Raw genomic sequence first — 22,747 nt, 5'->3', positions numbered from 1 at the left:
ACTGTGGGGGTCATTCCGAGTTGACCGCACGTAGCAACTTTTTGCTGCCCGTGCGATCAACTAGACGCCGCCTATGGGGGAGTTCATTTCTGCATAGCAGTGCTGCGATCGCTTGTGCAGCCCTGCTATGCAAAGAAAGTTTCCTGTAAAAGAAGACCAGGGTAAGAATTACTTACCCTGTGTGATCGATCCAGCGATGCAAGTCCCGGAATTGACGTCAGACATCCGCCCTTCAAACACCTGGACACGCCTGCATTGGACTCACCACTCCCCGAAAACGGTGAGTTGCCGCCCAGGTCCACCTTCCTCCTGTCAATCTTCTTGCGGTCGCCACTGCGACCACTTTCCTCGATAGCAGCGTCGCTTCCTGGCGACGGCCGTCGCCGGGCAATGACGTACCTGTGCAATGCGGCCGCCATGCATGCACAGTCCCGACCCGATCGCACGGCTGCGAGGAAGCGCAGCGTGCGATCGGGTCGGAATGACCCTGTGTCCCCTCACATGACTTGTTTCCCTCGCCATGCTTTGGGCGAGGGTTACAGTTTACGGTTTCCAATCTTAGTCCACGTGGGTGGTAAAGTATGAAAAAGTTTATAAAAACTAAAATAAATAAAAATGTGTGTCTACCATTAACATGTCGACCTTTTGACCTTATGTAAGTCTACCATTAGTAGTAGATCTATTGACTGTAGACCTTTTCAGTGTAGATCTATAGTCCAGATACTGACAGGAGCCCATCCTTGCGATGTGTAAAAGTAGAAAAAACATATTTGAATGGCCACTATAAGGTGGGATCCCATTGTATCCCTCTCATGGTAACTTTTGCAGTGTGTAGCTTATAGGCTACAATGTTTAACACCATCTAAAGATGGCGTTAGCTATGGGGGGTTAATGTCCGACATTCCGGAACATGGGGAATTTCACAATATAGCAACCAAGCTAGAAATCTATGGGGGCTACTATTGCAGTCGGAAGTGGGGGAACCCATATCTTCAATATCTGCGGTACCCCCTACATACAACCTGGGGATGCTTACATTTTATGGCTGTTATTAGGGCATTTCCCACAAAATTGGGAGGGAGGAATTTTACCCCATTCCTCTGTAAAAAACAGCTTCAACTCTTTTATGTTGTTGGGTTTCCTCCCATGAACAGCTCGCTTCAGGTCTTTCCACAACATTTCAATTGGCTTAAGGTCCGGACTTTCACTTGGCCATTCCAAAACTTCAAGTGTATTCTTCTTTAACCATTCTTTGGTCAATGACTTGTGTGCTTTGGGTCATTGTCTTGCTGCATGACCCACGTTCTCTTGAGATGTAGCTCATGGACAGATGTCCAGACATTTTCCTTTAGAATATTCTGGTATAATTCAAAATTCATTGTCCCATCAATGATGGCAAGTCCTCCTGGGCCAGATGCAGCAAAACAGGCACAACAATGATACCACCACCACAGTGTTTCACAGATGGTATGAGGGTTTTATGCTGGAATGCAGTGTTCTTCTTTCTCCAAACATAATGCTTCTCATTTAATCCAAAAAAGCTCTATTTTGGAATAATCGGTCCACAAAACATTGTACCAATAGCCTTCTGGCTTGTCCAGGTGGGCAACAATGTTATTTTTGGAGAGCAGCGGCTTTCTCTTTGCATTCCTGCCATGCGCACCATTGTTATTCAGTGTTCTCCTGATGGTGGACTAATGAACATTAACATTAGCTAACGTGAGAAAGGCCTTTAGTTGCTTAGAGGTTACCTTGGATTCCTCTTTGACCTTGCAAAGTGTTAGATGCCTTGCTCCTGACGTGACCTTTGTTGGTCTACCACACCTGGGGAGGGTAACAATGTTCTGGAATTTCCTCTATTTGTACACAATCTGTCTGACTGTTGATTAGTGGAGTCCAAACTCTCTCTCAGAAATCTCCTCCTCTGTGACATTATACACTTCCACAAACATGTTGTGAACATCAGACTTTGATAGATCGCTGTTGTTTTAAAAATTCAGGTTGTCCAGTCACACCTGATTGTCATTCTAAAGATTTAAAATACCTGACTCTAATTTCAACTTTAAAATATCTGCTAAACCGAAAACGTCTAATTTTTTGTCTCTTTTGTTTGATTTGGTTCTTTTTATCTACTTTTAGCACTTGTGAGAAAATCTGAGGTAGTTTTAGGGAAAATTTCAGCTGTAAAAAAAAAAAATAAGATTCTGAAAGATTCACACACTTTCATGCACCACTGTACATTTCTCATAAATGGGGATATGTACTAAACCTTGGAAAGATATAAAGTGGAGGTAAAGTACAAGCCAATCAGCTCTAGAGATGAGCGGTTCGAATTTTTGGAAATCCGTACCTGTCTACATTTTTGGGATTCGAGGCATTGCGGACAGCAGCTCGGATCTCCATGTCTACCTTGGATCCCTATCCAAGGGAAAACCTTGAGATTCCATTGTCAGATCTCACGGTTTTGCCTCAGGAGCCAATTTCAAAAGTCCAATTTAAATCAATGGGCTGACCGCTGATTGGCTGAGAGAGCTGTCTGTTATGGCTATGAGCCAATAAGTGCTTCCCCATAGACTTCAATGGTACAGATGCACTCAAGGACACTGCCGACTGTACTGCTGGCACCGTTGACACTACCAGCACTGCCGACATGGAGTACACTGCCAGCACCCAATGTCACAATAAGTGACACACAGGTATGGAACACTGGGGCTAATTCAGACCTGATTGTAGATGTGCTAAATTTAGCACATCTACAATCAGTCACACTGACATGCGGGGGACGCCCAGCACAGGGCTAGCCCGTCCCGCATATCAGTCCCTGCCCCGTCGCACAGGTACAAAAGCATCGCACAGTGGTGATGCTTTTGTACTTTAGGAGTAGCTCCCAGCCAGCACAGCTCCAGCGCGCTGGTGGGGAGCTACTTGTCGCTGCCCAGGTTGCAGCGGCTGCATGTCACATCGCGCAGCCGCAGCAGCCCGCCCTTCAATGGTTGCCCGGACTGCGCCCCTTAAGCGGCGGCCAAACATCGCCGGACCACCCCACCCACCCAGCAACTGCCTCTGCCTGTCAATCAGGCAGAGGCGATCTCAGGGCTACAACAGTCGTCAGCTGTCTGGCATGCGCCGGCGCACTGCGGCGTCGGTGCATGTGCAGTTCAGACCTGATCTCTGCTGTGTGAAAACGCACAGCACTGATCAGGTCTGAATCAGCCCCACTGTTTTTATGGTTGGGTAGATTTTAGGAACTGCTCAACAAAAAGGATGATTCTATTGAAAGTCCTTGCGAGTTGGGTCAATTGATCACCGCTAATATATTACTAATTTGCAAAACATTTTTGCAACACATATAACTGATGTGCGTTTGTGCTGCTGCTCTGTTTCTTAGTTTAGCCAGCCTTTGGCCTATGTTGGTGAACAATATTGTGAGCTGTGAAGTGGTCAAAATTAAGTGAAAATTACTGGAAATGAATGTCATTGAGGTTACAGAGTACTCTAGGGGGGGAAAAAGGGCCAAATTGTGCGATTTCAGCTTTTTTTGGTCAATTTTTGGGACAAATTGAAAACTAAAAACAGGACGATGAATTGCTACCAAAACTAGCAAAAATGGTCCAAAACACATCTCTAATCAGTTCCTAACTTCCACGTTACAGGCTGTGGGGCAGATGTATTAAGCCTGGAGAAGTAATAAAGTGGAAGGTGATAACGTACCAGCCAGTCAGCTCCTAACTGCTAGTTTTAGCATAAAAGGTGATAGCTTTATAGTACATTTATTCTAAATGTACATAAACAGCAGAGCCATAGCTAGAGGAGAACAAGCGGTGTCCCACGGCCCCTTAGGCTGGCTATCAGGGGTGCCTTGAACAGAATCCTGCAGCCAGGATCTCTGCTGCAGCACCAGTCAGAGCCTCCTGTAGACGGTTGAGTCTGTGCAGCCCCCCGTAGTATCCTGTGGACACTTCCCTCATGGAGTCATTGGTCGGCGGAGTGCTGTGCAGTGTAGCCCTTTTATGGAATTGGTAAACAGTATGTAAAGTAGTTTTTATCCAGAATGGGGATGATATACCGGCTGACAGGATGCCGACTGATCCAGACAGCGGGCATTATAACTGCATCCTCTTTACCCCCACCCCCTTCCCATATTTGGGAATACAGCCGTTACAACCTATATCACATTTCCCTTTGGTCTTAGCTTGATTCCCACCATGGCCTTAACTAAGTGGAGTTTGTACTGTATGTTCATCCTGTGCTTGCTTAGGTTTTCCATGGGCATTCCGGTTACCTCCCACAATCCAAAAATATACTGGTAAGTTAACTGGCTCCTGACAAAATTGAGCATACATGTGTACATGTGATAGGGACTATGGATTGTACACTTCACAGGGGCAGGGACTGATGTGAATGGCCAATCATTCTCTTTAATGTATTGCAGAATATATGTGCGCTATATAAAGAACTACGAATAAATAAATAATACCTAGGGCAGCAGCTGTGCAATGTGCGATCATAAAGCCAGAGTTTAGGCCTCCTTCTGTAACTAGAAATGCTGGCAGCTCACTGAGAGAGGGATTGCAGAGTCTTTCAATTCTCCTCTCACTAATTGCAGCAAGTTCATGGACCCCAATGGCGAGATAGTCCAAGGCCTGTAAAACACAAGCGGTCAAAGAGTTTTCAAATCCTCTGAAACACAATATTTATAGGATTGTCAAAGAATAGCTAATGGAAATAGGGGAAATGTTACCTTTGCCGGGTATTCACCATGAAAATTACCACCTGATATGGTTTCCCCTCTTTCTGCAAAAACCATCTTTATTTTCTGGTTAAGAAAACAGTGTTTTTTGTACTGTGTGTTGCTAATGCAGGAGAGCAATAAAGTAAAGGCAACTTTATGACAAGACTTACAAAACAAAGTGCAAGGTTCACAGCCTCATTTCCAGTTCAGCCACCCTCAAAGCCATTGCACAAAATGAACACAATTTAACTAAACCTTCTTTTGAAAAATTAACAATCCAGCTATTTACAATGACTACTAAACAAGTATACTGCAGTCCTAAGCACACAGAATCATTACTGGAAACACCAACAATTATTAAGCAGTATTAATGGGGTTGGATCAGCACCAGTTGAGGCTCTCTGTGATCTGTACATTATGTAGGACACGCATCGTGCCTCCTGTGCCCCCATTCAACTTGGTCAGACAAACACTTCACTGACTACAGTTATTGTTGCTCGGCCTAGTCATAGTGCCAGGCTGTGGGTAATCACAGCTCTCTGTGAAGGTCACACACTGCACTGCGGCATCATAAATTGGGTGGCAGGTGCTGTTTGGTAGGGAACCCCTGGGCCAGCATCCAGAATCACGTTTATATCGTGACCCAGTGCAATCTCTATCAGTCACAAACACTGACTTGCATATGGACTTAAAATCAATCAATTGAGATGATCTGGAGCAGGATGGGAAGTACAGTTTGTGTGTGGCATTGGGTAACAGGAAATATTGTACATTTCTTGAGCCAATTTATTCAACCTGTCTAATTGGCCATCCACATTTGTATCAATCTAGAATTTAATTTGACCAGTTATTTGTGTGGCCACATTAATAATTATGCAAGACAGGACACACATATTGGGTGGTGTAAGAATTAAGGCAAGTTTCAGAGCAATAAAAAGATACAGGATTGTCTGTTGCGCTGTTAAGTTCAGTCTCAATGATGTTCTTCACAAAGTCAATTGTATCATTTACCACACCATGTACCTGGAAAGAGATATTTCTCAGTCAATATTAGATGTAAACATATTAGCGTATAAACAGATTTAAAGTCCTCTCCACACTGACACCAGATTATTTGGGGCTAGTATTTCAAAGGGGAACTATGCTGTCTGAAAAATACCAGAAATATATTAGTCACAATGATAATTAACAAGCAGTATTGGCAAAATTACAATTTCAAGCAGAAACATGTCAACACTAGACAGTGTTCTAATTACATATAATAGCCTCACTATACAGACAGGTGCCATGCTCCTGTGCAGTAACTAATTACATATAACAGCCTCACTGTACAGGCAGGTGCCATGCTTCTGTGCAGTAACTAGTTACATATAATAGCCTCACTGTACAGGCAGGTGCCATGCTTCTTTGCAGTAACTAGTTACATATAACAGCCTCACTGTACAGGCAGGTGCCATGCTTCTGTGCAGTAACTAGTTACATATAATAGCCTCATTGTACAGCAGGTGCCATGCCTCTGTGCACTGCAGTAACTAGTTACATATAATAGCCTCATTGTACAGCAGGTGCCACGCTTCTGTGCAGTAACTAGTTACATATAACAGCCTCATTGTACAGCAGGTGCCATGCTTCTGTGCAGTAACTAGTTACATGTAATAGACTCACTGTATAGGCAGGTGCCATGCTTCTGTGCAGTAAGTAATTACATATGATGGGGCTCATTGTATAGGCAGGTGACATGCTTCTGTGCAGTAAGTAATTACATATAATGGGCTCCTTGTATAGGCAGGTGCCATGCTTCTGTACAGTAACTAATTACATATAATAGGCTCACTGTACAGGCAGGTGCCATGGTTCTGTGCAGTAAATATCAGCTTGCAGTTACATTTTCAGGTTTGTACCTGTGGGCAGCAACGAAGTGTGTAAGCATCCTGAACTCGATCACAAAATCTGTGACTTTCTAGACGTAAAATAAATAAAAAAATGTATTAAAAGTCAAAAATCATTTACACTTCTTCTACTGGTTTACTGCCGTATCAAATAAAATCTACAACATTGACTATACACCTGTAGATGTTTAAAATCTTATACAAAGCAGTGGAATATCACCCTATAAATATTGTAGTGCACTCCGAGTTCAGGCATTGGCATTATATGTGGAATTTGCCATATACGTAATTTCAGTTATATGTTAGGATTTGTGATGTATATGCATAATCTCCATAACTGTATTGACAAAGGAAGAGAAGTGTTGCGCAGGTACCTGTGATAAGGTACATTTCTTCAGAATAACAACATCTAGTCGGTCAGATTCTTAAGCATATGAAAGTATTCTATGGAACAATTATGCAGTGATCAAAGTAATTAAAATATGTATTAGTGCAATAATATCTTTCTTAAAACATGGCTTAAATATATGAAGTGAAGTAGTGTCATTGTAACATAATCACTTAAGATTAAAATCAACTATCAGAGACAAGTTTTTCTATATCCATGAACATGTGTTCCCATGAACAGCTATAGTACTAACTACTAAGCCATCATGCAATACCATCAGAGAGGCATCTGACTGGCTCCAAATTTATTTTGTAGCAGGACAACGACCCCAAACATACAGTTAATGTCATTAAGAAATATCTTCAGCATAAAGAACAAGGAGTCCTGAAAGTGATGAAATGGCCCCCACAGAGACCTGATCTCAACCTCATCAAGTCTGTCTGGATCTCAACATCATCAAGTCTGTCTGGGATTACATGAAGAGACAGAAGGATTTGAGCAAGTTTACATCCAGAGAGGATCTGTGGTTAGTTCTCCAAGATGTTTGGAACAACCACTCTGCCGAGTTCCTATAAAAACTGTGTGCAAGTGTACCTATAAGAATTGATGCTGTTTTGAAGGCAAAGGGTGACTCGATTTAGAAATTGAAATATGGATTTGATTTAGATTTCTCTTCTGTTCATTCACTTTGCATTTTGTTATTTGATAAAAATAATGTATTAACGCTTCTATTTTTTAAAAGCATTCCTACTTTGCAGCATTATTTCTACACCTGCCTAAAACTTATACACAGTACTGTATAATATACATACGCACACATGCAAGAGTGCTTCAACAAGTAAGGTAACAAGACCTCCCATGTGTGTAATGTTCTCCATTTAATTCTTTGATTCTAATTTCACACCAGACCAGAGCAGGTAGACCACTGATTCCCCTCACGCCCATTAGACTGCGCTTCATATCAGTCACACTGTCCCAACATCAGTTGTAAGATGGCGGGGCTGAGGTGCGCAGTGTAATCAGATTTCTGCATCTATGGGGCACATAAGCTGCTCAAATTCCTCGCCAACTTGATTGATATGGTGATACTATCATGTCATAGGTTTGTACTGCCTTTGATAATCCCAGGCCACACTCAGCCAATTGCATGCGTGAGTTGTTATGGTGCTACCATTGGGAAGTACTGGACCATCCTCCATAGAGCCTTGACCTGGCACCGAGTGATTTCCATCTCTCTGGACCATTGAAGAAGTACCTGGGTGGAAGGCGATTCGCACGTACAGTGAAGTTCAGCAAGCCATCAGGTCCTGGCTCAGGCACTTCACACTGATTTCTTCTATACCAGGATAGATGGCTTGGTGTAACACTGAACCCAATGCTTAGATGGAGTATGGGAACTAGGAGGAAAAATAATCTGTACCAAGGGGGTAATTCAGAGTTGATCGCAGCAGCAAATTTGTTAGCAGTTGGGCAAAACCATGTACACTGCAGGGGGGGGCAGATGTAACATTTGCAGAGAGAGTTAGATTTGGGTGGGTTATTTTGTTTCTGTGCAGGGTAAATACTGGAAGCTTTATTTTTACACTGCAATTTAGATTGCAGATTGAACACACCACACCCAAATCTAACTCTCTCTGCACATGTTATATCTGCCCCCACTGCACTGCACATGGTTTTGCCCAACTGCTAACAAATTTGCTGCTGCGATCAACTCTGAATTAGGCCCCAAGGCAATACTATTGATTATACATATACGTACGAGTTGAATAAATTTATGCAATGAGAGGTTTTGTTATCTTATTTACTGTATCACCTTTGTATTATTTTAAATATCTACTTTGCGTTATTCTAATAATTTTTCTAGTCAAAATTCTGGAGTATACTGTCTGCATATCACTGATCAACACTCACCAAATTTTTAGCGGTTCACACTGCTGCACCTTTGTATAATGCCCACATGAATCCTGGGGTTCATATATGTATGCGTGAAGGCCTGTACACACTAGGCGATTCGCTCAAGGATAGATATAGCCTAATGTTTCCCCTCCCGTGCCGGACCGCCGACAGTGTGCATACACACTATGCGATATCACACAGTGATGTCATGCCACGGGCAGCTGAAACATACAGCATCTGATGATATTGTCAGACTGGGTTGCGTGTACAGACGACAGAGGAAGTCGTTAACGACCCCTGGTAGCGTGCATCAGCCATCGTCAGCAGGGTAAAAATGAGCGATAAAAGCTTACAAATTGCCTAGTGTGTACGGGCCTCAAGTCTGCGCACACACACTGTGACAGGATTCATATAGACGGAGTAAAATCCAGCACACACTTTATTTCCACCTCAGCCAGGATACAGCTTCACATCAGGTTTTGCAGGTCAGGTTTACAGGCAGTTCTTACAATAGCAGCAAAACATTTCAAGTTCTGGTAATCAAAAACAGTGCATATTCCAAATGGCTCCTAATTTAACCCCAGACTCCCGTCTATCTCCAGGCCACTTGCAGGCATCAGGAGCCATGTCTTACTGGACAAAACACATTTTTAAAGACCGCACACAAGGTGTGATTTATTAGTTAGCTGTTTGTCATACATAGAAATATCTGAACATCATTGTACTACATCAGAAATTATGTTTATTTCATCAATCAAGTGCAAGGAAACATGCTGCACACATCCCATGAGAGTCCAATTTTATCAAGTCTATAAAATAGGTGTCTAGACATAAAACGTAGACTAACGTACCTGTATTTGAAGTACTAGCTGATCTATCATTACCAAGCTGGACATTTGAGATTGCAAAAACATAATTGCTAAGACATTTTTCCATCTTCAAATATGGACATTAGTGATACAAAGTTGAGTCTCCAATAACCAAAATGCTTGGGACAAGAAATATTTTGGATATTGGCTTTTTCTGTATTTTGGAATATTTGCATACCGTAATGAGATATATTAGGGATGGGGCCCAAGTCTAAACACAGAATGTATTTTTGTCTCTCAGACACACAGCCTGAAGGTAATGTTATACAATATTTTTTAATAATTGTATGCTTTAAACATAGTTTGTGTACACTGAACCACCAGAAATCACAGGTTTCACTATTTCTGTCGTTCTCGAAAAATTCTGTATTTAGAAATATTCTGTAATTTGTAATTTTGGATATGGGAGACTTAGGGGTACGTTTACTAAGCAGTGTTAAGAGCGGAGAAGTGAGCCAGTGGAGAAATTTCCCCATCAACCAATCATCAGCTCTGTATCATTTTATAGTATGCAAATTATAAATGTTACTTCAGTGCTGATTGATTGATTGATTGATTGATTGATGGGGAAATTTCTCCACTGGCTCACTTTTCCACTCTTATCACTGCTTAGTAAATGTACCCCTTAACCTGTACCAAGATTTATAAAAATGACAAAGCACAATTTCTTTCTTTATCATGTGGTTACAATGCGCCTTTTTCCTATTGGAGGAGACTACTACTACCACCTTGACATGTCCATATTGCATGGCTAGTAAGTAATGCGAGAGAGTATGAGGAGACTAGGCAGCCCAGCAGTAAAGGTAAGTCTATATGTACTGTACATAGAGAATATAATTGAACTATTTATTGCTTGCATTTGTCATGTCGAGTAAAGGAACAAAGTGATGATTACAAGCATTACTTAGATCACGGGACAGGACCATACTCGGAATATTTATATTTCTCATACAGGTAGAGATGTGCTAGGCCTTCAAAAGTGATAAAATGGAGAAAGATAAAATTACCAGTCAATCAGCCATATTACAGGTTGTGTTTGAAAATGACAGTTACTAGCTGATTGATAAAGTTTAGAGAGAGAAACTGCCAACCACTCTCAAAGGCTTAGTACATTTCTCTCATATTGTGTAAGGTCTAGAGAAGATTTAAAGGATATATTGGTTTATGGTTAATGTAAAGAGTGTTGACAAAATTCAGCCTTTCCACCATAAAATGTGTGTACGGTCTTTAGGGAAGGACTGAGGCTGTATTACAGTCCTGGCATTTATGAGACTGCGTGCAAGCTTGTGCAAAGGGAGCATGGTCACCGCTCACATGGGCATGGTCTCACAGCACGCTACATATATCTATATAGTGGGCAACTGAGCAGAGCACCGGGAAGCTACGCTGCTCGGCAAGCCCCCCCTTTTCATGTGCAGGGAGACTGCACTGTATGGCCAGCCCATATTTTTGTGTGGCCAGACCTGCCTATCAAACCATTGGCCCTTCTGGGATTTTCCAGAAGTGCCAGATGGGCAGCCTTGCACTGATGGTCTTTCATAAGGGATGAGCAAACAAGTTACTCATGATTGAAATGTCTAATCCAGGGGTGGCCAATACATCGATCGCGATCAACCGCAGACACTTAACTGGTTGATGACTGTGAACGTTCAGCAGCAGCCAATAAGAATCGGACTGATTCTTATTGGCTAGCTGTGCTGATTTGAAGCCACTGCTCGCTCTAGCAGTTATCTCTGTTGGCTGTCACTATAACAGTAATAGCCAATTAGAGTCAGGCTGGTTCTTATTGACTGAGGCTGTCACATGTACGGATTTAGGGGGAGCATGGGGGCAAGGCAAGCTTGGGTGCAGGGGCAAGTCCAGGGTCCCAGCATTGGCAAACTGTGGCAGATGCTGGGACTTTGGATCAACCGCAGCCGCCCACCGTCCTGCCTGCAATTTGCTCTGGAGCCTGCACTGAGGCTGCTGCTGAACTGCCAAAGCCGCCCATGGCGGAGGGCAGGTAGGTACTGGGAGCTCCCCTCTCTCAAGTCTTCTGTGAGGGTCTGTGCCAATTTAATGTATGTTTTTTTCCCTGGGGGGAACAAAGCATTTGTTTTTTCCCCTGTGGATGCCAATGAGTGTTTTTGGCGGGACAGTCCCCATGCCTCTTACGGTGAGGCCACAACTTCTTCAGGAACATCACGCTCCCTTTTTGCATGCACAGATATGCCTACTTGGTAGATCACAAAGGATTTTAAGCTTTTAGAGTACATTGCAGAGTCTGACTGCCTTGGTCTAGCGTAGTCCATCATTGTTATATATTAGTATTACATATTAAGAAAGCAATTTCTGTTACCTGCTATCTCTGAAGGGTGATGATCAGAATCCAGGAGTGATCTAAAACGAAAGGCCACTTCTACCTGTCCAGGATGAGGACGTAGTTTGTGGATATCTGTAAGCAAAATAAAATCTCAGTAATATTTGTCTTTACTCTACCCTACCCGCAATGAAAAGTAGGAAATATGACCAACCAGAATCAAAGGCTTTTGTAGTGCCCTTTAGGACTTCCAGTGTGAGGGCAGCAACAATGTCAGCTTGTTTGGCGATTGCAGCAGCTCTCTCCACAGCTTCACATCCCAGAGATGTGATCATCTGGGTCCCATTAATAAGAGCTAGACCCTGCATGTAAAACAGAAAACCGTTATGTTGGTCAAACATGACTCTTTAATAACTTTTATGAGTGCAAATAATTTTTAATCTACAAACTTAGTTTAATACAGTACTGTGCAAAGTGTGACAGTTGACCTCTGGTCTTCTAGGAGTCCATTATGGTGTGGTAAATTATATAGACATTCATTAGGTCGAGATGGTTATAAATGTTGACATTCAACATGATGACACTGATGTAATGTAGACAATGTCTTTTTAGTGTAAACCAATCACTAATCAAAATATCGACATTATGACAATATCGTCCTATGTCAACATACTGCATGTGCTGACATTAATGAGGTTGAGATCATTAACAATGACTTTTTTGATGTCAACATTCTGAATAGTGAAATGGTTTACTTTAGACAAAGGAATTGGACCTCCCCTGAACTATTAGGCGGTAGAAACCATTTATAATGGTACTTTCTACAGGAGGAGTATGAGCAGGGCTGTTTCTTGGGCCGCAAAAGCCGTGCAATCGCACAGGGCGCCACGGCCACTGTTTTCAGCAGTATTCTATGTGGTCTAGCCGACCGCATAGAATACTGATAAAATGTCTTACCCAAAATGGTCGCTGCCATAGAGGAGACAGACGCTAGAGGTCCTACTGGACCTCTAGCATCTGTCAGGGACAAGGACACCGATACCCGGAAGTCGCATACACCTGTCAGGGACCCACCGGCGGCGGCGGGAGATACTGCAAAAAGGTATCCATTATTGGGTAGGCCAGGGCATAACTGGGGCATAATAAGTTATGCTTGACAGTACTTGTCAGCGGCATTACTGTACATCATATACAATATTGCCCCGGACACTTTATTTTGCCCCACACAGTACTGCCCAGGACAACTTATTATGCCCCTCAGTGTACAAATAATTATGGTGCAGGGGGAATTACTGTGTGGACATATTATGGTGTAGGGGGCATTACTGCGTGGGACATATTATGGTTCAGGGCATTACTGTGTGGGCCTATTATGGTGCAGAGGGCATTACTGTGTGGGCATATTATGGTGCAGGGGGCATTACTGTGTGGGCATATTATGGTGCAGGGGACATTACTGTGTGGGCATATTATGGTGGAATATTTTTCTTTTCTGCAAGGCCACACCAACTTTAGCAAGACCACGCCCACTTTAGCAAGGCCACACACCCTTTCTGGGTGCACGCAAAAGATTACTTTTTATAGTGTCTATGGGGGGGCTCATTTTTGAACTGTTCGCACTGGGAGACAAAATGTCTAGAAACGACTGAGTATGAGGAGTTTTTCCACAGTGCATAATATTTTATGTAACTTTTGGATTAACACCTATTCTAAATCATTGTACTGCCATTTACAAGTAATCATAGAGTATTTACAACCATACTGTGACTATTATCAGAGCTAAAAAGTCAAAATGCGGATAACACACCGACAATCATCCTGTTCTAAATTACCTGTAATTCTTAGTATTAAAACGTTGCATAGTTTATTTAAAGAATTATCTTATTGGCTAATGTGTCAAAGCAGTAAAAAACAATTTCTGAGAGACATGATCAAATTTTACTGGTTTTACATCTATATTGTTTATACATTGAAATATCTGCTTCATAGCTTATCACAGTGCTACTCATCCTTTTCATAAGCAAGGCACATTCAATTTTACATTTGAAACTTTATCAGTGTCGAGCATATGAGAGATAGATAGATATATATATTTATTGAAAAAAAAGCTAATTTTATTTGTAGTTGCAGTTTTGCTGTCCAAAGCCCAATTTCTATATTTGCACTAAATCTGTTAATTTCCTATTGGGAGCACAGGATCCCAGGGGTATAGAGCCTCCAGTTGTTATTTCAAATAAATAATTTATGCTCCTAACTTTTATAAATTCCCATCTGTAGGGAACAAAGGTATACAGTACCTCTAAACAAGCCTCGCAAACTAAAAGAAACAAAAACAACTTAATCCCTAAAAATCCGTACATTTAAAAACTTTTAAACAACCGAGTTTAAGGCCCAGATTTATCAAGCCTTGGAGAGTGATAAATAGCATGGTGATAAAGTACCAACCAATCAGCTCCTGTCATTTTTCAAACAGCCTGTCACATGGCAGTTAGGAGCGGATTGGTTGGTACTTTATCACCATTCTATTTAATCACTCTCCAAAGCTTGATAAATGTGGACCTAAATGTGTAGGTGCAGTGACCCCACAACGGTTTCACAGAAATGGATTTTAAGCAAGTGATAAAAATCCCTTTTTTTCTCCATAATTCTATTCACTTGGGAGTTCCCAAAATGGTCCCTGAGTAAGCTGAGTGTTGCACAGAGCAGCACCTTATGCCCAAAACTGGTGTTCTGTTTTGCAAACACGGAATTGTAAAATTCATGTGGCTGCCTGACACACACATACTCAGCTGAGCTCCATGCTGCATACTCCCATGAGTAGCTCACCAATCCGGTAGTATGAGACTTGTTGTATCTAGAATGGTTGCAGGGCGTGCAGTATACATGGGACATTTGGTCCAGGGTGGCCCACTCCGCACACCCAGTACCCATATATTTATACTTACCTCTCCACCGTCTCCGGAGTCCCATATCAGCTGGCGCTGCAGAAAATTGTACAGTGGTTATCCAGTAGAGAAGTCCCCAGACACAATCCGCAGGTGCCATGTTTTAAGAGACCAGGCATGCACAGTAGACTTTGGCACAAACCCCCAGAGTCTATTGTTCTGCTGGAGATGAGGGGGCTCGCACAGAGCCTGAACATGGGTCCTCTCCTCTCTTAAACCACCCGTATATGAGACTGTACATTTTATAAAACAGGGTTTCCAAATCCATTGTAAGCATGTCAAATAACAGAAGTGAACCATCTAGCAATTGTTCCTTTAGACATAGGTCATCCCATTTTGTAGCAGTAATAGATGAAAAATACATCATCCAATATTCTCATGTCTAGCATCCAAGCAACATAGATCTTCAAATCCCTTAGGACATTGAGGGAGGAAGAGAGTTCCTTCTTCCTCCATAGATTAATTATGCACTAGTGTTGGAATTACAATGTCTTAATTAAAATGGACACCAAGTTATATTCAAAAGATGATTTCATATAAAGAACTGTGGAATCAGCATTAAAGTTTAGATAAGTAGATTTGAAAGACAGAGTTTCCAGCTCAGACCTCCTCCGCTTCCACTGAAACAGCCAAGTTAAATTTACAAGGTTTTCAAAAGGAGGACTGAAAGTTGATTGTAAATAAGCCAAACTCTGCGAAAAACTGTCTGTACTTCTGGTAGGACGTTCCTCGCGAGTGCTCATCTCTTCTTGAAGAAATCAAAAAGATCAAATCTGAACCTTTATGTTACTCAAGCATAATCTATTATCTAAACCAGCCTGTACAACAATAGAAATCAAACTAAGTGGAAAGTAGTTTGTCCGACTCTCACACAAATTGGTAAAATTCTGAACCGAAACAGGTTTCTTGTCCTGAGTATGGTCTTGATCACACTATCTGATAACCCATCAAACTGTCTGATAACCTATCTTTCACAAGGGCCATTATTATTATTATTATTATTATTATTATTATTATTATTATAATAATAATAATAATAATAATAATAATAATAATAATAATAATAATACCACAACTGCCTTGGCCAGTATGACACTGCTGACAGCACCTGGACCCTTTCCGCTTTTAACCTATTTGAGGAAACAGGTACATTAGATTAAATTTCACAGCTTCTAATTACTCATCATTGAGCAGAAGTATTCCACTTTGTAGTTAAATGGAATACTATCATATCAACATCTGGTCCATCTATCCAGCATTAGCTGAGCCACTCTTGGGATGTCCTGCCCAGAACATGATCCTGCCTTTCATCATTACAGTGGAGCTTTTTGTTCCTACAGTAACTAATGGTATAATATATATATATATATATATATGTAGAAATTTGTTTATAGGTCGGTGCGCTTGTCCAACGATCAGAAAATCCCTTTCCAAAGGGGGGATTTGCCAAATTGTCTAAAAGCTGCGACTCAATTAGTCGTATCTGGGTCCGTGTCTTTAGCCTTCCTGCGAGGATTCTATATTCAGTAAACACCTTCCAAACCTCTTTAGTGGCAGCTCAGTTCTTCAGTGTATGACCTAGGTAAGTTCAGTCATGCGATTCTGTGGCGGTAGGGAAGAAGAACAAGCGCCATATGGTGTAGTAATTCAGGACACATATAGGACCGAAAGATGAGTATAAATTTTGTAAGTACCGGATGACGTCTTGGGATTAGGCCTGTCAGTCTCAGTTTTTCTAGCTACCCTTTGAAGAAGTCATATGTGACGAAACGCGTTGGGTTCCCTGCACTGACCCCCTGCTTATTATTTTTAAAGGTGGGGACAGCCAATGTGAAAAACTGAGACTGACAGGCCTAATCCCAAGACGTTATCCGGTACTTACAAAATTTATACTCATCTTTCGGTCCTATATGTGTCCTGAATTACTACACCATATGGCGCTTGTTCTTCTTCCCTACCTCCATATATATATATATATATATATATATATATATATATATATATATATATATATATATATATATATATATATGTGCAGAAGATCCCGGCACTCCTCTTAGACAGAATTTCAATGCTGCGGTGTCCTCCCAGAGGTGTTGCTCCTCAGTATATGGAATGACGAATGAGGGCGGCACTCACGCAGGCTTATGCAGGTGTAAAAAAGTCAGTTTAATACTCCGAAACATGTCGGAGTATTAAACTGACTTTTTTACACATGCATAAGCCTGCGTGAGTGCCGCCCTCATTCGTCATTCTATATATATATATATATATATATACACATACATACATACATACACACACACACACACACACACACACACACATATATATTTACACACACACAAATACATACATACATATACATGCACATATACACACACACACACACACACACACACACACACACACACACACACCCTTACTTGTGGGAATGCAAGAAACACAAGCACGGGGTTTTCCCTGCAGGATGGGAGAATGTAAAAGAGGGACAAGACTACAATATAAGAAAATTATGCTTACCATTAATATGATTTTGTAGCCCTTAAAATAGATTAACCTCCTTATTCATCTCTGTAGAGATGAGTAAAAGAAATACCCTTGGAGGGTATAGAAGGTCCTCCTTCCTTCTGGTGTCCTACGAAACACAGAAACATAGAACAAGGGTCGGAATATTGGGAAAAAATTAACGAAGTATAAAACTCTTATTTCAGTTTCATAGCTGCAGCAGTCCTTTAATTGGATGTACCACAGACGTATAATCAATAGAACAGGGTTTCCAAATCCATTGTAAGCATGTCAAATAACCACAGAGCATGTAGTTCATCAACTCTGCTAGTAGATAAATTGTTATAAGAAAGTATTTTAAGTGTGATCAATTTGAGATATATATCTTATAAAGGTTCAAAAAAAACTTTCTATTTAGACTTCTGAGACCAATACATGTCTCAGTGGTGGCACAAAAGATTTAATACTCATAAATATCCTTTTCACAGCATGAATAACTGGAAAATAAGATATTTTGGTGCTAATTTGATATTTAGAGTAGAGACACCCGAACTTTTAGAACAGAGGCCCTCATTCAGAGTTGTTCGCTCGCAAGCTGCTTTTAGCAGCATTGCACACGCTAAGCCGCCGCCTACTGGGAGTGAATCTTAGCTTATCAAAATTGCGAAAAGAAAGATTCGCAATATTGCGAAAAGACTTCTCTGTGCAGTTTCTGAGTAGCTCGAGACTTACTCTTCCAGTGCGATCAGTTCAGTGCTTGTCGTTCCTGGTTTGACGTCACAAACACACCCAGCGTTCGCCCAGACACTCCTCCGTTTCTCCAGCCACTCCCGCATTTTTCCCAGAAACGGTAGCGTTTTTTCACACACTCCCATAAAACGGACAGTTTCCGCCCAGAAACACCCACTTCCTGTCAATCACATTACGATCACCAGAACGAAGAAAAAAACCTCGTAATGCCGTGAGTAAAATACCAATCTTCATAGCAAATTTACTTGGCGCAGTCGCAGTGCGAACATTGCTCATGCGCAATTAGCGGAAAATCGCTGCGATGCGAAGAAAATTACAGAGGGAACAACTCGGAATGACCACCAAAGAGAGCCAAGTCCTTGTCAAGAAAATCCAGAGTTACTCTGCCAAAAGACAGCATCATCTAGTTTAGATTTACTCCACAAACTGAATACTTTGCAGATTCTGTACTAAGCAATGGTAGAATAATTTTTCCATGCTTGAAGAAGTACATCAGTTACTTTATCGAAGACCCCGGTGTGTCTTAAAAAAAAAAAACACCCACCACCACCAAAAAACTGTTCAATCTCCAAGGTTCTCCTAGAAGCATTCTCCAAGCCACTGTAAATAACAGGCTACAATAACCAAATTGAAGCACTGTTATGATCTCCATCGATTCCTTCTTGAGTTCTTCAGCATGTGAATTATGGGAGGAAAAACATACCCTTAACTATAAGCTCCATAGTTCTGACAGTACACATATTGACACTGCTCTGATAACCCTGTGATGAGAGCACAACTGAAATATTTGGTTGCCATCAAATCTATCTGAGGCAGACCGAATAACAGTTATCCAAGGACACTAGAAGTGATCCATAGCGACATACAGATAGTACAAAGGTGACCCCATTAGACAGTTACAGGCAAATCCACAAATTTACATGTATCCAAGCTGGAGATTACATAATAACAATCAAAAAGAGAGGGCCTTGCTTGTGAGATCTTAAATCCTGTTATCTGAAGATCTTGATATTTTTGTATAGCAAGAAAGTTTGAAAGTGTTGAACCGTTCTCCAAATCGCTCTCACCTCAAAAATGTTGGCATGGTGATGTATTTCACTGGAACACCATACGACTTGCACCAACTCTATAAATAGACAATTGTCCCAACCTGTACGGTTGTAATCTTTTTCAAAATCATTCCTTTGCGTTTATGAAAGGGACTTGATATTTTAACATTGGGAGGCTCTCTGGTGACCCTTTGATGAAATTATCTAGAGAAACTGAATTGAGATTCCATTGGTTCAGTAGATCTGCATTAGTTGAGGGTCCCATATATGCTACTTTGACCACATACTGTATGATTAAAAGGAATCATTAGCAGCTAACTTGCTATGCTTATCTGAGAGAAGAACAAGACACCAGGAGAAGTGAGGTGATAACTTAAATACCCCACAGGGGTGCTTTTTTTCTACCCATCTCTACTCAGTTGAATAAGGAATATAATTGCTGTGAGAGAGTATGGAAAAGAAACTTGAAATGATCTCAAGTGTCAAAGCTCTAAAGGAGGCTCTATACACTAGGGTCCAATGACCCAATAGAAAGATAGAGAAATGGTCTTGGCGATTCATTATTCTGGTGTATATTAAAGTGGCATGCTTTCTAAAGCCTTGGCGACAGTTAAACAGAACTTGGCTCATAGAATATGGGTGGTCATTCCGAGTTGTTTGCTAGCTGTTTTCGGTCGCTGTGCAGCGATCAGGCAAAAAAAACGACACTTCTGCGCATGCGTATGGGGCACAATGTGCACGCGCAACGTACTTTTACAACAGCCAAAGTAGTTTCACACAAGGTCTAGCGACGCTTTTCAGTCGCACTGCTGGCCGCAGAGTGATTGACAGGAAGTGAGTGTTTCTGGGAGGTAACTGACCGTTTTCGGGGAATGTGTGGAAAAACGCAGGCGTGTCAGATACAAATGCAGGCCTGCCTGGGGAAACGCAGGCATGGCTGACCGAACGCAGGGTGTGTTCGTGAAGTCAAAACAGGAACTAAACAGTCTGAAGTGATCGCAACCTAGGAGTAGGTCTGGAGCTGCTCAGAAACTGCACAGTTTTTTTTGTAGCAGTGCTGCGATCCTTTCGTTCGCACTTCTGCTAAGCTAAGTTACACTCCCAGAGGGCGGCGGCTTAGCGTTTGTACGGCTGCTAAAAGCAGCTAGCGAGCGAACTCGGAATGAGGGCCATGGTGTCTATGTATGCCTGGATCTACACACTGCTGTCCCTAGTACTAATACTAAACTGCTTTGACCAAGTAACATTATGACAGACTGATTTAAGTTGCTGCGCTGTTAAGATAACCTTGCAGGGTCTGGTTAATACAGAATTGTCTGAATAGACTAATTACAAACATTTTTGTCACAAATCACAATCTTTTATTAATTTATGTATTTAGTGTTGTTAATTAAACATTTCAAAACACTTTTCTCAATGAATCACCAGAATTTCCACTTTAGGCCAGTAGGAAAAGATCCCATGACAGTGCAGCAGATATACAGTACAATGGTGCACTTGATCCTAGCAACAGCCTTCAATATCATGGGAAACCCAGAAATCAGCAAATGTATTTGGTTGATTTATGCTAGTGTTGCCCAAGTATGCACACAAGCAGTGTTGAATGTTGTTAAGCATAAATGTAATAGTTGAAAATCTGATACCGTCAGTATATAGTTAGGACACTGGACAGTAGCCCACACAGGGTTTAATCTGTCCATAAAGGCACATATATACACATTGCTTTTGGAATACGTAGTATAAACAAAGCTTGAAATAAGAATGAATAAGGATTGTAGCAGTGCATAATTATTATATAGAATATTCAATGTCGGGTGGAGCACTGTACAAGTACTGCTAAAGTGAAATAAGGTCATTTGCTGGCATTCACAGAAAATCCTAAGTGAAACTGTATGACAATGCCAATCAAAAGAATACCAATGTTCTACAAACATGACGTACAATTTATATAAAGGGAAAAATAGGATTTTAATACCTACCGGTAAATCCTTTTCTCTAAGTCTGTTGAGGATGCTGGGGACACCAAAAGAACCATGGGGTATAGACGGGATCCGCAGGAGACATGGGCACTTTAAGACTTTGAAAGGGGTGTGCACTGGCTCCTCCCTCTATGCCCCTTCTCCAGACTCCAGTTACAGGAACTGTGCCCAGGGAGACAGACAAATTTCGAGAAAAGGATTTATTGTTAAACTAAGGTGTTATTCATACCAGCACACACTGCAAACATGCCGCACAACGTGGCATTCAACAGAACCCAAGCCAACGGCATGAACCAATGTCAGCAACAGACTGACAATAAACGTAACACAACATGTGTGTAATCAGAAATAATAACTGCAGATACAGTACGCACTGGGACGGGCGCCCAACATCCTCTACGGACTAAGAGAAAAGGATTTACCGGTAGGTATTAAAATCCTATTTTCTCCTACGTCCTAGAGGATGCAGGGGACACCAAAAGAACCATGGGGTTATACCAAATCTCTAGAACGGGCGGGAGAGTGCGGATGACTCTGCAGCACCGATCGACCAAACTCGAGGTTGTCATCGGCCAGGGTATCAAACTTGTAAAACTTTGCATAAGTGTTCGAACCCGACCAAGTAGCAGCTCGGCAAAGTTGCAATGCCGAGATCCCTCAGGCAACTGCCCAAGAAGAGCCCACCTTTCTAGTAGAATGGTCCTTCACCGAATCCGGTAATGGCAATCCGGCCGTGGAATGAGCATGCTGAATCGTGTTACAGATCCAGCGTACAATGGTCTGTTTGGAAGCAGGACACCCAATCTTGTTGGGAGCATACAGGACAAACAGAGCTTCGGTTTTCCTAACCTGAGCCGTTCTGGCGACATAGATTTTCAGAGCTCTGACCACATCCAAAGATTTTGACTCAACGAAAGAGGCAGTAGCCACTGGCACCACAATAGGTTGGTTCATGTGGAAAGATGAAACCACCTTCGGCAGAAATTGCTGCCGAGTCCTCAACTCCGCTCTATCTTCATGAAAGATTAAATAAGGGCTCTTATGAGACAAGGCCGCCAACTCAGACACCAGCCTTGTGGACGCCAAAGCCAACAGGATGACCACTTTCCAAGTGAGAAACTTCAACTCCACCGACTGTAAAGGCTCAAACCAATGCGATTGAAGGTACTGCAACACCACGGTGCCACGGGGGCACAAATGGAGGTTGGATGTGTAACACACCCTTCACGAAAGTTTGAACTTCTGGGAGGGAGGCCAATTGTTTTTGAAACCGATAAGGCTGAAATTTGAACCTTAATTGAACACAACTTTAGGCCCGCCTCTACACCAGCTTGTAGAAAGTGGAGAAAACATCCTAGCTGAAACTCTTCTGCAGGAGCCTTCTTGGATTCACACCAAGACACATACTTCCTCCAAATGCGGTGGTAATGTTTAGAAGTTACT

General features: G+C 41.8%; 1 protein-coding gene across 5 annotated transcripts in view; it reads right to left on the bottom strand.

Annotated features, from left to right (window-relative positions):
• The window catches only part of HAL (histidine ammonia-lyase), a 96,149-nt gene that overhangs the window by 33,557 nt on the left and 39,845 nt on the right, over positions 1–22,747 (bottom strand). For all 5 annotated transcript variants that reach the window (XM_063927582.1, XM_063927583.1, XM_063927581.1 and 2 more), the window contains exons 12-17: positions 12,288–12,435; positions 12,113–12,208; positions 6,634–6,692; positions 5,675–5,755; positions 4,742–4,807; positions 4,478–4,643 (exon numbers count right to left, since the gene is read on the bottom strand). In XM_063927582.1, the coding sequence (XP_063783652.1) occupies positions 4,478–4,643; positions 4,742–4,807; positions 5,675–5,755; positions 6,634–6,692; positions 12,113–12,208; positions 12,288–12,435 (616 nt within the window). The remainder of the gene's footprint in view (positions 1–4,477; positions 4,644–4,741; positions 4,808–5,674; positions 5,756–6,633; positions 6,693–12,112; positions 12,209–12,287; positions 12,436–22,747) is intronic.

Source organism: Pseudophryne corroboree, chromosome 6 (assembly GCF_028390025.1).
Source record: "Pseudophryne corroboree isolate aPseCor3 chromosome 6, aPseCor3.hap2, whole genome shotgun sequence".
NCBI classification, from domain to species: domain Eukaryota; kingdom Metazoa; phylum Chordata; class Amphibia; order Anura; family Myobatrachidae; genus Pseudophryne; species Pseudophryne corroboree.
Note: the sequence above shows the minus strand (reverse complement) of the source record. Positions and strands in the feature narration are given on the sequence as shown.